Genomic DNA, 12,219 nt, shown 5'->3' on the forward strand with positions numbered 1-12,219 from the left:
GACAGGATGACAGCACCAGCACCCCAGTCTACCATAAAACCCTTCGTCTATGAACCCCTGGATCTGTACCTTTATCTAAGGGGGATATTAATTATCAAATGCTAGACTAAATAAGTGGGTTTTCAACCTAGATTTAAAGATTGTGACTGTGTCAGAGTCCCGGACACATTTAGGAAGATTATTCCAAAGCTGGGGGGCCTTATAAGAAAAGGCTCTTCCCCCTGCTGTTACCTTGTTAATTTGTGGAACTAATAACAGACCAGCACCCTGTGATCTTAGTTGACGTGGGGGTTCATAGTAGGAAATAAGTTCCTGGAGGTATTCAGGAGCAAGCCCGTGTAGTGCTTTATATGCTAATAATAGAATTTTAAAATCAATACGAAATTTAACTGGGAGCCAATGCAGGGCTGATAGGACTGGTCTAATATGCTGAAATTTTCTAGTTCTGGTCAGAACTCTAGCTGCGGCATTTTGAACTACTTGAAGTTTATTTAGATTCCTATTTGAACATCCTGACAGTAGTGAATTGCAGTAGTCTAGTCTAGAGCTAACAAAGGCGTGCACCAATTTTTCTGCATCATCCTGTGATAATGCATTTTTTAATTTGGCAATGTTGCGGAGATGTAGAAAAGCTATCCTAGTAGTATTATCTATATATTTATCAAATGATAAATAGTAAGGTACATGAAAGAATGGTATGGGTCCGAAAGTCTAAAACAATTTCACATGTGGGTTACTAAATGTGATTTCCCAGAGGGAGGGAGTTTTAACATGAACCGAATTGCAGCATTAAAACAAAGTTTGATAAAGGAACAAAATGATGGGTTTAAAGTAAATTGGGGGGCTTTTGACTTGTGGGAGAGGGAGGCGAAACGGCGGGATTATGAATTGCAAACAGAAACTAACTATGAGGTTCGACAGGAACTTCAGAATCTCCAGTCTGTTAAGTGTGTTGCAGATCCAGACCTGGACGGATGTCTCAGGCGACCCCCAACCGTCCCGACGGCCCCACCCAACCCCACCGACGTCAAGCCCCAGGAACCAGTCAGACGAAACAAGCCTCCTCCAGCACGTCCAATCAGCTCAGTGGCTCTGCACACGAGATCGCGAGACGGGCAAGACGCAACAGCCGGACCAAGCCAAGGACGGATGGTCCACGTCAGCGAGCCGTCCCTGTCCCCACCTCCGGAAACAACCAACGATCAGGTGATGTGCCCAATGGTGGAAGTGGCGGGTCAGGATGGGCCTATGCTTGTTATGAGAACATGGACTTTTGCAGATTTACAGGAAGTGATGAAGCAGCTCAAGCACCCTGGTGACATTGGGGGGCGTAAGTTTGCATATGAACTGGACATGTTTTGCCGTGAGTTCAGGCCGACGTCACATGAGCTGCACCAATTCCTGGGCCTGAAACTGGGAGTAGAGGTTGCAAGGATCCAGATGGACTGGTCAGTAAAAAACATTCAGCTGGTCAACAGTGAGTGGTCACATGAAGGTAACGAACATTATCGGACAATGTTACAGGACTTGTGTTCAGCAATACGGGATGCCTTTCCCCTTGTTATGGATTTAACCAAAATAGCTAACTGCAAGCAGGATGACAGAGAGACTGTGCAGGAGTACCTGTGTCGGCTCACCCAGGTGCATGATGCTCACTGCGGCATGGACAAGCCCGACAGGATGGACAATGGGCCAGTCACACCCTATGAGGCTCATTTGCGGAATGCTTTCATCAATGGTCTGAAGCCGGAGATATCCGAGAAGCTGAAGGACACCTGCATCACGTGGGAGACAGCCAAGATGGAGGTGATTGTGCAGCATGCTATCCACGCGGAAAAGCGACGGAAAAGGGTGAGTCTCTGGAAGCAAGCCAAAGAACCGCGACAAACACAACTTTTCATGGTTCGAGTGGTGAGAGGCGATGGAAAAGGCAAAGACTGGAAAGGGCAGAAGAGGACTAAAAAGGTGAAGAACCGCAGAAGAGATGATGACGACAACGCTTGTTACATCTGTGGAAAAGAAGGGCACTGGTCAAGGGAGTGTCCACGAAGACAGGATAAGCGGGAGAAGCAAGGTCAGCAAAGTCAAGGTGGGGACTGACGGTCGGAGGGGTCGACTGGTGACGTTCCGGAAGGGTCAGGTAAGACACAAACTTTTCCTATGCTTTGCAACGAAGAAATGCTTCCGCTAACTCATACTGAGACTGTTTTTATTCTATTATCTTAAAAAAAAAAATTAAAAAATAAAAATAAAAAGTATGCCCTGCAATGAAGAAATGCTTTTGCCTTTAAACGCAAATTAATGGGGAACTCTCATCTGGGGGACATATGCAGTTTTGTGAGACAAATATTGCTGCTGATTGGTTCAGCTAGACAGCGCAGGGTGAAATGTTGGTGGAGAAACGGATGTTTGTGTGTGCGCATGACTGGGGAGTGGGTGTGACGGTGTGCGGTACAGTCCATCAATGGACGTTTTTTCTAAACCACTGAATTGGGTAGTCAGGGTAGGGAGAGGAGTACAGTTGTATCTGGGCATGTTGCCAACATTCCATTGTCCAAAGATAGAGGGTGTGTGTGTGGGACCGGAGGGAGTCCCGCAGACTCTGTGGTCCAAAGGGAAAGGGTGACGTAGGCTTAATCAGGGAGTGTGAGTCGGTGTGCAGCACACCTAAGTTTGACTTCAGGCCTTGTAAACCACAGTATCCCTTGAAGCGGTCAAGGGGATACGACCAGTCTTTGAGACATTGGTGAGGGGGGGGGTAATTGTTCCATGTGCTATTTCCAATTTTTTCCTGAGAGAAAATTTAGGAGGCCTGGTGTACCGGAGGAGTGGAGATTGATAAGAGGTCTCCAGGCGGTAAATTTAGCTGTGGTAGCGAGAGCCCCGTTGGTACCGAATCCCTATACAACTCTGTCACGAGGCCCACCTGACAGGAAGTGGTTTTGGGGTGTTGATTTGGCTAATGCCTTGTTTTTTTGTACCGGCACATGCAGACTCACAGGTTTTGGGTTGATTTTAAGTTTTCCTGCATTGAAATACAAGCGCTGCAAACATCCCTAACATTGGGCTCGCCTAACTCTGTACTTTCATTTGTCCAAACAGTAGATGAGAAGTGGTGACTGAGATCTATTCCCCAAGGCCAGACCTGAGGGGGGTCTGGAGCTATTTGTGGACGGATTGGCATCACGTGACCCAGCAGCAGAGTAAACCTGTGTGGGGTATGCAGTGGTTTCGCAACACAGCACTGTTGAATCTGGACCGCTGCCAGAGCACGGTTCGGCGCGGGCAGCTGGATTGGTGACTCTGGCTGAGGCATGCTGAGTGGTTCTAGGTGAAGCAGTGGCGATTCGCACGGTCAACGGGTATGCCTTTGAAGTAGTGCACGACTTCGGGGCTATCTGGACACACATGGGGGTTCTCACTTCCTCTGGGAAGTTGATCACACATTGTAAATTACTTGCTGAACTTCATGATTCCATCCTCCTCCCGAAACAAATAGCTGTGTGTAGATATGATGCGCATACTAACGATAAAGATTCTGTTTTTTTTTCTGGGTAATGAATGGGCAGGTGTGGCTGCTAAGCAGGCGGCTGGGCAGTCATTTAAGCAGAATTTGGACAACATGTACGCTCTGTGTGCTGATAACACCGTTGTTTCCCCAACAGCTGAGATTAGCGAGCTCCAGGACACGGCAGCCGCCTCTGAGTTGTCTGTAGGGCAGCGCGGGCGGGTGCGGTGGAACGGGGGGGGCCTTTGGGTTGGGCCCAGTGACGAACCGTTTCTTCCTGGGAGCATGTTTCCTGTGTATGCACAATTGACACACGGTGAAGATCATGTGTCAACAGGGGGGATGTATGATAACAATGAGATCTTATTTGGCAGGCCGCCAAATACAGGCATCGGGTGAGAACAACCCTCTGCACCGACCACGAACGAGTGCAATGATGCCATGTTGATTTACTGTGCAAACCTGTCCTCTGTCTTGTCACAAGTTCACAGGGCGGTGAAAGAGGCGTTACCTAAGGTCCACAGCACAACATGGAACGTGGATTCACGCCAGCCATTGCAAGAAGGTTCCAGTACCTGAGCAGACGAAGAGCAGTCCTGAAGCATCCCAGCTTCTGTAGGGTGAAAGGAGGGTGTTCAGGCGCCTCAGCTGAGTGGGTGGAAGTGCAGATAGGGCGTGACCCGCACTCCAAGCACAACGGCTGTCAAGAAGGGTCAACGATCACCCACCCTGAACCCTGTGCTCTTGCTCATCCGGTGATGGAGCTCAATGGTGATTGTTGTTGATGGTTTTCTGTGTGCCCTGTTTGCTGTCACTTCTGAGGAGTTGTGTCTTGCAGGCTGCAGACACGGCGCTAAAACCTGAGGACCTCACGATGAGGACAGATGTCAAGGCCACAAATCTACCACCTGATGTTGATTCATTTACTGAAAATGATGATGATTTGGTTTGATTAACTTCATTGAACAATGTTGTAATCTGTTTGTAATCAGGTGTAATTTGTTTGACCATCCATGTACTTCCTGTAAGTGACGCTACGATCGAAAGCCTGTATTGGAATGATCTGTAGTTGATGTAATTTGTCCATAAAGGACAAAAAGGACGGAAATGTGGTGGAAATTTGGTGATTTCCATTTATGTCAGGCTTTCTTAGTATACATTAAACACATTAGGGATAGGTGTTAGAGATCTTTTACATATACGTGTGTTAATCATGGCACTGAAGCCATTCTCGTGACTTCAGTAGGCCTCAGATGTGTGTGTGTGTGTGTTCTCTGGCCTCGGCTGAGGCCTAATCTGATGTTCCTCTGGTGTTCCTAAACTGACCTCGCTGGAGATGCCAAATCTCTGCTTGGAAGGGACTACGGCGACACTCAGTCTGTCATGACATCACGAGGATGCTGAGCGTGGAGGGGGCATGCGTCACATGCATCTGTCAAATCAGTGTTATTCATTCTATGTATTGTCCAATCGCATTTGGTTGATCACCTCGTGTTCACCTCGTGGGCACCGTGTGTATTGATGATTAAACATATAAAAGATGAGAGTTCGGAATGGGGAATTAGCTCTCTTTTGCAGACGCCTTGTGCGTTTGGAACAGGGATCTCTTGGAGAGGGGTCTCTGAGCTCTCTCTGTGACAGACACCTGGCGTGTTTGTAACGGAGATCTCAGGGGTTAATCCATGCTTTGTTGAAATAAATCATTGTACTTTATTATCTAACCCAACTGCTTCTGACTTTTATTGTGCTCACCATTTAAGGGTTTCAGAATTTCTAACACAGGGGCCATGACTGAGGTGCCCTTGAGCAAGGCACCTAACCCCAACTGCTCCCCGGGCGCCAGGCTAGGGCTGCCCACCGCTCTGGGTATGTGTGATCCACAGCCCCCTAGTAATCACTAGTGTGTGTGTGTGTGTGTGTGTGTGTGTGTGTGTTCTAACTGCACAGATGGGTTAAAAGCGGAGGACAAATTTCGATTGGGGTGTAAAAATCACAATTGACAAAATATGGCACATTTACATTTTTTTTATTTACACCCCTGCAGGAGATGCTCCATGTGCTGGTTGACGAATGAAAAGCCAGCAAACGCACTCTGGTCCGTTAAGCCAATCAAGCCTTTCTCACACATGGACAGGCGGTCGTTTAATAACTCCTGCTCGTAGTTGCCACCGTCATTGGATGATTTCTGTGGTTGGAGGAGAATAGAAGCAAATCACATGATGAACAGAGGCTGCTTTTCAGTATCTGTATTTTTGCAATTTGCTCTAGGAGCATACAGTATGAAAAGTAAAAAAAAAAAAAAACAGGAATGAGATGACTGTAAGAAATGGAAAGAGATGGAAAGAAAGCTCATACCACTGGCACGTAAAGGGGTTTGATTTCTCTCCTCTCCAGAGCAGACCAGTCAATGATCTCAAAGAATGAGTGACCTCGGATATTAGGCACAACTCCCAGTCTATAAGAAGGGTCTCGCTCAAACAGCTTTGTTCATGGAAGAAAACCAAAAGCAAGAATATTATTCATAATAGAAATATCTCAGTGTGTCTATTCATGTCTTGGTTGTGAAGTATTATTATTATTATTATTATTATTATTATTATTACTATTATTAATGTGTCATCAGGTGTGGTTTTGTGCATGCTTACTCGTTCTAGCATGTCTCTGGCATCCAGAGTGATCCAGTCAGGGAAGTCAGGTGTGTCCATAAGGATGGAATCAAAAACATCATCGATCTCCTCACCATCGAATGGAGGCTTACCAATCAGCATCCCATATAGGAGCACACCAAATGACCACCAATCCACAGAGAATGAATACCGCTCACCCAGAATGATCTACACACACACACACACACACATGCACACACATTCACATTCAGGGCATACTGAATTACATTGACATTGCTACAGGTGAGAACATTCGATGTCAAATTCATTTGATGCCATCTCATACCTCAGGGGCCACGTAGTATGGTGTCCCACAGATTGTTTTGCCAAGATTGTCTCCAAAAACATTCTCTTTGCACATGCCAAAATCCGCAATTTTTATGTGACCTTCTCCATCCAGCATCACATTGTCCAACTTGAGATCCCTAATGCAGGAGAGAAATTCAAAAATGTGGCAAAAATGTGGTTTAGTAGACAAGGACAGTAAAGGTGAAAGTACAGAATGTCCATGTAGATTTGTTTGTGTGTGTTACCTGTGGATGATGCCCTTTCCATGAAGGAACTGGAGTCCGCACACAATTTCAGCTGCATATAATCTGGAAGAAAGAAACAAACCAGGAGCCATCAGACCGGACTATAATTACACAAACCTACGTTTATATTTATATAAGACATACAAAAAAACATCATTGTGTGTGTGTGTGTGTGTGTGTGTGTGTGTGTGTGTGTGTGTGTGTGTGTGTGTGTGTGTTGCCTCACGTGGCTGTGTAGAGGTCAAAGTATCCTGTTTCCCGTATGTGGAACATCAAGTCACCTCCGGTCAGGTACTCCATGACAAAGAACAAGTGCTCCTAACATGCAGACAATGCCATAAACACTTTGGTATGAGTACAAGCAGAATTAGTGACTCAACAATCATCTAAATACCACAGTGACTCCATGAAGTATAAGGTACAGTAAACAGTTGTGACAATGCCTGGTGTGGTTAATTACTGCCTATACAAAAGAGTCCTGCTGGACACCCCATTACTGTTGACTGAGAGGTGGAGCAACTGTATAATGTAACCGTTAATTTGTTCTTTACTACCTCGGTCTGAAAGGTGGAGTAAAGGTGGGTGAGGAAGGGACAGTCCCATGCCAGAGCTAGCACCCGCTTCTCCACCATGGTGAACTCTACATTATTCATCACGTCCTTCCTCAAGGCTTTCACAGCAAACAAATCCTTGCTGCCCTTTAGTTCAGCCAGAAAAACCTGAGCAGGGACCAAGGGAGAGAAATAGACAAACAGATCAGAGTGAAAGAAAAAAAAAACAAACATACACACACATCCATGAAATATGAAGATTTGATGGAATAGAGTTTGTTTGGTCTATTCTTGTGGAGATAGTATTTAACAATAGAAGGGCAAAAGGACAGACATGTAAAAATGATAAGTGAATAGTCAGGAGAGGTGAAGAGAGACACAGAGTCAGTGTGTGTGTGTGGAGGACGCGGGAGCCGCGTGAAGGGGAAGACTCTACCTTGCCATAGCTTCCCTGGCCCAGTACACTGTGAAAGGTGAAGTGCTCCACAGTGATGTGTGTCTGGTGGCTGATCCTGGACAGGGGGCGAGGACTCGAACCCTCACAAAGACGACCACATGGAGATGCATCTACAGAGATGTACAGTACATTTTTACACATCCAGACATCTAGCTAACTTGGGTGAATACCTCAGCCAGTAGTTTCTGGGTGATGCCACACAGATTAGCCACTTTAGTTTGGCACTTGGTCTAACCCAAGTTCAAGTGCATATAGTTTTTTTTTTTTGTAATAAATATTTTCTATCATTGGGTGAATTACAAAGGCAGCCCTGCTCTTCCCTACAGGGATGCATGTGACACCATATGCCCTGTGGCAAGAGACGCCAAAAGTAACGCAAAGCGTAAGCTCAGAGGGGATAGAGCTTTTTCCATTGCTGCTCCTAGATTATGGAACAACCTACCACTGCATGTTAGACAAGACCCTTCACTGCCCATTTTTAAAACAAGTCTTAAAACCCACTTTAATTCATTGGCTTTAAACACAGCATGAGACTTTGTATATTTTTAGTTTTTACTGCTTTAGTTTAATTCTTTGATTTGTTCTATTGATTCCTTTTACCGCTTTAGTTAATATTGTTTTATCCATTTATTATTATTAATTGTTTTATGTCTAATGTTCTATTCTTATGTACAGCAGTTTGTTTCGGCTGCCGTTCTTAAAGTGCTCTATAAATAAAGTTGAGTTGAGTTGAGTTATATGAAAATAACTATTGAACATGTTGATATCAGCAAATTACAATATGTTATCAACTTGAGATTCACCTAGAGATGCGTTGTAGGAGTCCTCACTCTCATCCAGGAGAACGTGGCGCAGCTCCTCCCAGGCATCGTCCAGAGCACTTGTGTTCAACGAGACCTCAATCTGATCAAGGACAATGGGGAGGTCCTCCTCCCAGGCCTCATCCAGAACACTGTTATTCAACGGTGCTACTGCAAAAAAGATTTTTTCAAGAAGCCATAATTAAATATTACATGAAAGTAACAGGTGAATGTTTTTCATCTGAATTGTGTTAATGTGTGCTTGTCTGATATGAATAGCTACTGAACACGTTGATGTCAGCAAATTATGAAATATGTTATCAAATTGATATTCTGTATGAATGTGTCTTGGTCACCTAGAGATGGGTTATAGGAGTCCTCAGTCTCGTCCAGTAGAACGAGGAGCAGCTCCTCACAGGCCTCATCCAGAATACTGTTATTCAAAGGTGCTACTGCAAAAAAGATTTTTTCAACAAGTCCTAAGTACATGTTACAATGTAATAACAGGTCAATGTTTTTTAGCTGAACTGTGTTAATATAAGCATTAGGTAAGCAGTAGATATATGCGACATATAGCCCGGTGCGGGTTATACAACATTTTCCATTTAAAAATACTTGGTAGGTGCGGCTTATATTGAGGTGCGCTCTCTATAGTCCAGAAAATACGGTATACACAACCCATTAAAAAATCCCTTCAAATACTTTTTCTAATCAATAAATATACAAAGCCAAGAAGAAAGACACAAATGTAATTGAATCGTTATTTGATTTATATTGAGACTATTTGTGGACCTGGGTTTGTTGGTATGTTGCCATAGCAACACCACTGACTTCATAAAAATTAACCTGTCAAATTATCAGTTTTTTTTTTCTATTTTTCACTTATTGGTTTTAGCAATAAACACCAAATTCAGCTGTGTTAAAAGAACAACCTGAGGCAGACAACCTGTCAAATTATCAGTTTTTTTTTTCTATTTTTCACTTATTGGTTTTACCAATAAACACCAAATTCAGCTGTGTTAAAAGAACAAAATAAGCCCCAATATATGCCCCAAAATAAGTTGTCACCATTGTACTCATTTACTCACTCAGGCCATGGGTGTTTTCGGTCTCCTGTATTGGTTCTGTTCCTCCGTATATCTCCTCTGTGTCTGTGTCATCCAAATCTTGGGTGCCGATGCACCAGCACCAGAGACAACACCTTTTAATATCTTCCCAATTCATTGTCTTTATGTGGACTGATATGGAATTATACTGTACATGCAATTTTATATATACCCTCATTTGTTGTGCCGTCGTTATGACGACAGAGCAGGTATTATGACGTCATGTGGAATTATGGGAATATATATTTTTTATTCGCTCTGTGCACGTGACGCTTCCGCATGCGCATATACCGGCAGTATCATTTCCGGTTATCTCGGGCGCGACTGCAGAGACACGTCAACAATGACGTTTTACACGCGCTGTTTGCAGGACCTCCCTCGGGTGACGGTCAACGATGTTCATCGGATCGTCAAGACACACATGCCGCGGCTTCTTCGAGCGAGAAAGAGAAAGATTTCAAGATGTACATATCTAGTTATATTGACAACTACGAAGGTGAGTGTTCCGTGTTAGCGCTAGCACACAGCTAAACGTTAGCATTGTGTGTGTGTGTGTGTGTGTGTGTATGTGTGTGTGTTTGTTAGCTAGCTGGTCGTGTCTGAACACTAAACTTCGTAAGAGCTTAAACTCAAGATCAACACAAACCCGGCGGATCCCTGTGTTTAGCCCGGCCATGACATTCCGTTAAATAGCGGAATCTGTGTTTGTAAACAAAGCGCAACTCGACGGTGTTCGCCGACGCGTATTTGTTTACAAACACGGAATCCGCGCCGGAGACTGCTGTTTAACCTGTCTCAGGACTGAGTTATCTCACTTCACTATTAAACACATACTGTGATTAAGTCTATTCTTTTATTTGCATTTTAGTGTTGAACAAAGATCAGGTGACAGGAGAGATGTGTGTGAGGGCGACCTGTTTTAGGTCGATGAAGAAGTCGGAGAAGCCACACGGCTCGAGTGTAGGGTGACAGTGCTTTAGAAGATAGATGCTATGAATGTTGTTTTAGATTTATGTTTATGGGGATTAAAAACATTTTGTTGGTGAAAAGTAAGTAGTGGAGTAATGTTTTGAGTAATGTTACCTGGCAATGTGAGTATGACTTAATGTCAGGAAAAGTGAATGTTAAAGGCAAAACCCCCAGAAACTGTATTTGTTCAGATGTTTCCTGATTTACTTTATTGTAAATACTATTGAAGCTGGTAAATTGTTTATGTCAAATGAGGGCCACATTAGGCAACACTGTAGACTATTAGTGACAGTGTATTCTAATTATATAGCCTTTCCTGGCTGATTTTATTTTGTAAACAGTTTTTTTTATTAAATTGCACTTGATACTGTTTCTCATTGTATTTGCTACATTTTGTATTTTTGCAGATTTCTTTAGATGATTCGAGACCTGCTCATGTGTTGCTGGGACAACTTTGTGCAATCATGTGGTGGCATTGCTTTATCAAACTGCACATTATTCACAACTAAGAGTTCCTGCTGTTCCTCCTGTCCTGAGCTGCACAGAGAGTGAGCAGCAATGGCACAAGCCAAGAACTTTGGTAAGTAATAATATTCTAAACTTTGTACATTTGTGTAAAAATGTAGGGTGCTATGAAAAATGTCAATAAACACAGAATACAGTCATATACTAATTATTTTAAATTACAAAGACATCATCTTGGATATTAAGACTGCAAAATGTAATTGATTTTAAAAATAAAAAGCACATATACCACTGCACTGCTGACAGTGATCCACCACCCATATAATATCTGCTCAGGGGTGGTCTGGGCCATAAATGAGTTGAGTGAAGACAATCAATCTATGCAGAGAAATGGAATGATCTTTAGTTGTTGAACTACAAAGCTGGCCTGAAAAGAATTGTGCCAACTAAAGTGGCCAATAATTATACCTACTCACCATAACGGAAGTACTGTTTTGCATAAACAAACTTTAGTATGCATCATTACAGTAACATACAAATGAATATAAAATACCACAGTATAGGTTGAGTTATTCAACCATGCACATTAGCAGTATGAGTATAAATAAATAGTGATCTCTGTAGATATATCTCTGATCATTAGGATCCTCTGCTCTGTAAGTTATGTTGACTGCTCTTACCTAGAAGCAAAGCAGGGCACACTGCAGCTGAAGCGTCATCATAACTACTACTGACAGATCCAGGGGCAGATGCTCATCACAGGAATGGACTGGTGTGACTTTGTTGTTTTTGCTGAGGAGGACATGTTGGTGCAGCGCATATTGAGAGATGCACAGGTAATTAACACCATTAAACAAAAGGTGGACCATTTCTTTTTTCACATATACATGCCCAGATATCTATAAACTCAGTTTGTATGTTTGTATATATTGTTGTATTTGTTTAAAATGTTCTTATAACCCTGATAAGGATCTGTAGAATAGAAAAACATTTGAATGTCATTGGCACAGTTCTGATATTTTAAAAAACAACTCAATAGACAAATCACAAGCACTTTGTTTCAAAATAAAATTATTTTCCTTCACTTTGCCATTGTTTTACATTTCGTCAAGCTTAAGTACAAACAAGTGAAACATTTATATTAAATATTAAACATTAAAAGTG

General features: G+C 43.1%; 2 protein-coding genes and 1 long non-coding RNA gene across 3 annotated transcripts; 2 read left to right on the top strand and 1 right to left on the bottom strand.

Annotated features, from left to right (window-relative positions):
- Positions 1-771: 771 nt before the first annotated feature.
- On the top strand, positions 772-5,234 carry LOC143474028 (uncharacterized). Its single transcript, XM_076971288.1, has 2 exons — positions 772-2,140; positions 3,993-5,234. The coding sequence occupies exon 1, from the start codon at positions 772-774 to the stop codon at positions 2,098-2,100; it is 1,329 nt and encodes a 442-aa protein (XP_076827403.1). The 3' UTR covers positions 2,101-2,140; positions 3,993-5,234.
- On the bottom strand, positions 3,087-9,739 carry LOC143474030 (protein kinase C delta type-like). Its single transcript, XM_076971291.1, has 13 exons — positions 9,604-9,739; positions 8,872-8,967; positions 8,519-8,686; positions 7,695-7,825; positions 7,262-7,426; positions 6,934-7,025; positions 6,708-6,770; positions 6,461-6,599; positions 6,154-6,342; positions 5,864-5,989; positions 5,545-5,693; positions 3,629-3,800; positions 3,087-3,398 (listed from the first exon to the last, which is right to left on the bottom strand). Exons 1-13 carry the CDS (start codon positions 9,737-9,739, stop codon positions 3,087-3,089), a joined length of 1,938 nt encoding a protein of 645 aa, XP_076827406.1.
- A 203-nt stretch (positions 9,740-9,942) lies between these two features.
- On the top strand, positions 9,943-11,888 carry LOC143473955 (uncharacterized). The gene is made up of 3 exons (XR_013120660.1): positions 9,943-10,117; positions 10,998-11,170; positions 11,740-11,888. It is a non-coding gene; the product is annotated as an uncharacterized LOC143473955 (long non-coding RNA).
- The last annotated feature ends 331 nt before the right edge of the window (positions 11,889-12,219 follow it).

This window comes from Brachyhypopomus gauderio, chromosome 13, assembly GCF_052324685.1.
Source record: "Brachyhypopomus gauderio isolate BG-103 chromosome 13, BGAUD_0.2, whole genome shotgun sequence".
Taxonomy (NCBI): domain Eukaryota; kingdom Metazoa; phylum Chordata; class Actinopteri; order Gymnotiformes; family Hypopomidae; genus Brachyhypopomus; species Brachyhypopomus gauderio.